General features: G+C 39.2%; 1 protein-coding gene across 1 annotated transcript in view; it reads right to left on the minus strand.

Annotated features, from left to right (window-relative positions):
* LOC137233827 (transcription factor mef2A) overlaps positions 1–3385 on the minus strand; it is an 84805-nt gene extending 81420 nt beyond the window's left edge. Inside the window, exons 1-2 of the mRNA XM_067757286.1 lie at positions 3117–3385; positions 2905–3012 (exon numbers count right to left, since the gene is read on the minus strand). Of these exons, the coding sequence (XP_067613387.1) occupies positions 2905–3012; positions 3117–3261 (253 nt within the window). The 5' untranslated portion in view covers positions 3262–3385. The remainder of the gene's footprint in view (positions 1–2904; positions 3013–3116) is intronic.
* Between the last annotated feature and the right edge of the window lie 2615 nt (positions 3386–6000).

The raw sequence follows: 6000 nt of genomic DNA on the forward strand, positions 1-6000 counted from the left end.
CTGGCATTTCGTTTATTTCACATTTTGATGTGAAACGGAAGTTAATGTTTTTACCGCTTAGTTAATGGTAAATAATACGGTAATAGCACTGTTTTAGTTGCAGCTTTGGTGCTGAAATTTTTTGCCAATCAAACTTTCGAAAAGCTTTATGTTGGTCCGAAATTTTTTTTACTGGACACGTTGAAGTCAATAGGCAAACTACCCTGGTCAGGATGCAATGGCAGCATTTTACGGCCCTAACCCCCTTTGTGGACTCACAAAGCCACACACTTGTGAAACCATAAATAGCTGGAAAACAAATCAGTTCAGTCAAAGCTGGATTGACTGTTTAAAGCAAAGACAGGCCAATTTATTTATAGTCCCAGCATCGAGTGTATCAGCCAAATACATTTATCTAAGCAGAAAGTATCTACGAACTCTTGGTTCTTTACGGGACTTAGTAGTCTACGATATCACCTAAGCAAATTAAATCTATACGAAACTCACATCACTCGCCGATTCAGATCCCAGGTTTCGTTCATTTAGCCTTAGAAAGAGGGATTATTGCGAAAAACTGGTTTTTTTTGTGATATTTGAACTTGATAACCGAAAAACTGGCTCACAGCCGAAACTGGCAAGACAGTATGAGAGCAATACGATTTCCTGAAATTGTGTACACTTATTTTTACACTGAAAGAAAACGAATGGTAAAATCAACCAAAATACAGGTCAATTCAACCGAAATTTCTGTCAATTTTTATCCATCGCAACAAGATGTTGAATCAACTGCGCACAAATCGTTGATTCGTAATTGACCGTTTTAGTAGTCAAATGAACAAAAAAAAGTTGTTGCGACAGCTTTGTACGAAAGTACCTATGTTGCGGCATTTGCAAGGCAGCTAAGTTCTCACTGAGATCTTTTCATGGCAGAAATACACTCGGAACGCTTACCGAACAGTGCCGAGCGACCCCGCTTAGGAAAATTTTCTTCTAATTGCAAAACCTTATTTCTAAACTTTTTATGTTGCTTTGCCCGGGGTGTGAACCCAGGGTCTTCGGTGTAGTAGGCGGAGCACGCTACCATCACACCACGGCGGCCGCCATATATATACGTAAATATGTGCATACATATAGTACACAGCATACATAAGTACAAAGTAGAGAGCGCAGTGAGCGTAAAATTCTCTTTGAAATTTGCTCATGTATTGACTGTTGATCGCTGTTGAAATGACCAGTGAGATCAGTTGTGTTAACAAAAAAATCAGTTAGATTGATTAGGAATCTGTCAAAGTTTTTTTTGTTAACTTAAGAGCAACAATTTCTCTTCTGTTGAAATGACTAAACTAATTTGTTCGCTTGACAAACAACTCGGTTGAATTAACCACAATTCGATCAATTTCACCGAATCTCCGTTAATTCAAGAACAATAGAACCGATTTGTTAATTTGACTAGCACCATTTCTTTCAGTGTAGGAGTTGACAAGGAACTCCATGCAAGGGTTGCCACTAAAGATGTCTTCAAGGCGTTGCCATCTATTTTAAATCATTTTAAATTATACGATACCTACCGACATGGATATAAAGGTCCAGTTTTTTATACAAATTCAACTCAGTTTGTAAAATAAGCAACGCTTAAAATTATTCTGTAGTTTTTCAGTCAACTTTAACTAAAGTTTAAGCTAAGCTAAAGCGGCCGATCTGCAGGGTTAAACTCTAGTTAACCTATCAGTTGAAGAATATTGGATATCAAGTTGAGTGCTACATATATATTGCTCGAAGCCGAATCTAGCTGCTGCCTTATCTACAAGTTATATAGATAACGGAAAACCAATGTTGCCGTACAAAGAAGCTAAGCTCAAAGGCCGCCGTAAACTATGACTGCCGAACTGCTTTGTATGTATGTAGTTTAACTGGAGTTAAAATTTTACTCGAGTTTAAGCAAACTAAAAGAGAGGACTGTATACTCATGAAGGGTATTCTGACTGGGCACTGCCTTCTGGTGTTACATGCCTTTAAATTAGGCTTGGTCAGTGATAGCTGATGTAGGAAGTGCCGGTTGGAGGAGGAAACGATCGAGCACGTTCTCTGCTCGTGCCATGCGTTTTCCAGGCTAAGACTCCAGCTATTAGGAGTGATACAGCTATCAGTTCTAGAAGCAGCAACCTAACCTAACCTGATTGTCAGCTATGTTTTTTTTTTTCATTAGCCCTTGAATGTGCTTCCTATTCCCAACAGGCGTATGAACTACGTAGTTTTCCCGCCTACATCGTGTTAGGTGGCTTAGAATATACCCTCGGCAGGTAAGGCTGTCGTAAGAGGCGACCAAAATACCAAAACGATTCAAAAGGTTGTATAGCGCAACCCTTTCAAGGGGTTGCCAGCGCAATTTATAGCTTCTCCAAACCAATTGTCAACCTCACCTACCCGTGGCGAATCCTGTTTCTTTAACGACCGAGGTTCTGGCGATCCAAAGCTCCTCACGGATCTAGGGAGTGGGAAGGCGGTATGGCCTAGGAGGTTTCATGTGGTTATACTAAATAGTTACCGAGATGGTCGGGATAGTACCTTAATGGTGCTTGCTACCGGAACTTACCGGATATGCATCCGACAAAGGACAATCAACATCGATAACACTCGCAACAACCGTCGGCTAGTGTCTTTATCGCTACTACAACACAATAACAACGCTTTTTTCCCTTTTATTTCAAGCTACGTAGCCAGATGAACCTGCCTATTCAAATATTATATGATTAACGCGCCTTAAAGTAGACTTAAAATTTAGGAAACAATTTTGTATGGAAAAGTTCGAACTTAATCAAAAAAACTTCTAACTAGTACCTGTGATGAATCCCTAAAACTGAGTTAAATCAATTTCTTTAAATTTCGATTCACATGTACAATGGAAGCTTCGCTTTATTCACTTACCCAATGTTTGACTCAAAACCATACGTCCATCTTCGCCATGACAAGCATTTCGTGCATCGAAAGGATTCGTAAATTGCACAAATGCATAGCCCTTATGCATTGAGATGCCTAAAAGTATGCAATAGAAGAGAAAATCACATTAACGAAAATAATATTAATTTCACTGTAATTCAGCTTGTTTAAAAATTAATTTTATCATCCGATTCACTTACCCGCCAAGCGCCCATAAATTTGGAACATACGCTCCACGTCTGTCTTCGAGCATTGGAACGTATTCAAATTGCCCACAAAGACACGAGAATTCACAGCCTGCGGATCTTGCGAGTTCGTCTGATTAGACAACTTTGACAACTTCATTGCGTCGGTGACGGAGGCAATGGCAGCGTTGTTGGCAAAATGTGTCGCCTTTTGCTTGTAATAGCTATTGGGACTGCTGGTGGCACTGCTGCTTTCACTCGCACTGGTGTTATTGTTGTTTTGAGCCGTTGTTTTGGTTGTGTATGATGTCGACTCTTTATCGTATTGGGCGTGAGTTTGTATGCGTGGTGAGTACAGCGATGATGCAGGCGATGGCAGGAGTACAATTTTTGGCGGGGACGTCTGCTTCAGTAATGAATGTGTTGAGTGTAGATGTTGTTGCTGTTGCTGTTGGAGGTGATGGTGTAGTGGGGCGTATTGCTGATGACGTGGATGCTGTATGTGCTCAGGGCACGTCGGCGTAAAATATAAAAACGCAATGATGAAAATTTAATAGTAAAACGGTTCGGGGCGAAGAAAGGAATTTTAAAGAATTTCAAAGATGCGCCTCACAAGTGGTTGTGCTGACGCACAACTGTAGTTTTATAGCAGCTTCCCGAAGAGCAGAGGGCTGACGACCTTATGAAATGGCAAAAGCACTGACGGATTTATTTCTGGAATGTCTACTTAACTTTTTTATTTGCACTTTTTGTGGCGCTGCCAACCGCAGTATTATTTCAATAAAGCGCCTTAGCCGGCAAGACCTAAGCCCACCGAAATGGAAGCGTGTGTTATATAAAATGTTTATTTGTATGCGTTTATATATTCTTTGGCCGCTATATGTGCGTGTGTGTTTGATATTTTTTTAGGTCGAGTTGTTTACTCTTTGTCGATTATTCTGCTCAAACGCCTAGGATTAGGCTTCTGAGTACGCGCTTGTGGGCTGGTTTGTTTGCGCATATTATCTGGCTAGTTTTTTTTATTGTTGTTGTTATTCACTTTAATCTTTTTTGTTATGTTTTCAGTTCTGTGTGTAAGAGTATTCTCATCTTTTAGCGCGTTAACTGCGTCCGCCAGCAGCAATGTTGCATACTTATAGGCGCCGCATATACTCTCTCATGCGCAATTGAATTGTTGTTGCTGATGGTTACGTCAACTTGACAATGTTTTCGTTGTTGTAGTTGTTTTGTTGATGGTGTAACCGCAGTTATTGATAACAATCGGCGCATAAAAAGCGTACACAATGGATTAAAAAATCTGTAAAAAAGCAAAGAGAAAGAAAAATGTATAAATGTGCCTACAAAAAACGGAGCTAACAAATTAAGAATATGGATAAAAATGAACTGACAAGAATATGTAAATAAGTCCATCATATAACAATGCAAATTGTTTGTTGTGTTGTGCGCGCAAGAGGCGGAGTATGGATTAAAGTTGGCATTGTGTTGTGGTATGTGCAAGTATTGGAAATTCCTGTGGTTTGAGTTCTTACATTTTTATGCGCCTAAAAGCATACTCGCAAAACCAACTGATGGTGGTATTGAAGTGAATATCCTCGCTTGTTGTGGATTTAATTGATTTTTCGTATTAAAAATTTGATTTTCAATATTAAAAATATACAACATTGAAATGCAATGAAATTCAATTAATTTAAGTAGCTTAAATTTTGATTGATAGTTAAGAGTGGAAAAACTTTTCATTGTTTAAATAACAAAATTCGTTGATTGAAATTATGAGACTTGAAACAGCTGCGTCAGATAGAAAAGTTTCTCACGAAAAAAGTTACTGCACATTAAAAAACCCAAGGTCCGTAATGTAATACCCAAAAATATTTATATTTACGAAAAATAGGTAGCTCATTGCAGACTAATATACAATTAGCTTCAATAGACCGTTTCCCAAAAGTATAGCACAATAACCTACGAGATCCAAAAAAACAAAAATCATTAAATTTAACAAACAATTTTTTGAAATAATATTAACCAAAAACTAGAAGTAAAGTGAGAAGAAGGCCAGTCGAAGAAAAGAACAAGTAAGGAAGTTTAAGTTCGGGTGTAACCGAACACTACATACTCAGTTGAGAGCTATGGTGACAACATAAGGGAAAATAACCATGTAGGAAAATGAACCGAGGGAAACCCTGGAATGTGTTTGTATGACATGTGTATCAAATGAAAGGCATTAAAGAGTATTTTATGAGGGAGTGGGCCATAGTTCTATAGGCGGACGCCGTTTAGGGATATAGCCATAAAGGTGGACCAGGGTTGACTCTAGAATGCGTTTGTACGATATGGGTATCAAATGAAAGGTATTAATGAGTATTTTAAAAGGGCGTGGACCTAAGTTCTATAGATGGACGCCCTTTCGAGATATCGCCGTAAAGATGGACCAGGGGTGACTCTAGAATGCGTTTGTACGATATGGGTATCAAATGAAAGGTGTTAATGAGCATTTTAAAAGGGAGTAATCCTTAGTTCCATAGGTGGACGCCGTTTCGAGATATCGCCATAAAGGTGGACCAGGGGTGACCCTAGAATTTGTTTGCACAATATGGGCATCAAACGAAAGGTGTTAATGAGTATTTTAAAAGGGAGTGGGCCTTAGTTCTATAGGTGGACGCCGTTTCGAGATATCGCCATAAAGGTGGGCCAGGGGTGACTCTAGAATTCGTTTGCGCAATATGGGTATCAAACGAAAGGAGTTAATGAGTATTTTAAGAGGGAGTGGGCCTTAGTTCTATTGGTGGACGCATTTTCGAGGTATCGCAATAAAGGTCGACCAGGGGTGACTCTAGACTTTGTTTGTACGATATGGGTATCAAATGAAAGGTGTTAATGAGTATTTTTAAAAGGGAGTGGGCCT

This window comes from Eurosta solidaginis, chromosome 5, assembly GCF_040869045.1.
Source record: "Eurosta solidaginis isolate ZX-2024a chromosome 5, ASM4086904v1, whole genome shotgun sequence".
Lineage (NCBI taxonomy): Eukaryota > Metazoa > Arthropoda > Insecta > Diptera > Tephritidae > Eurosta > Eurosta solidaginis.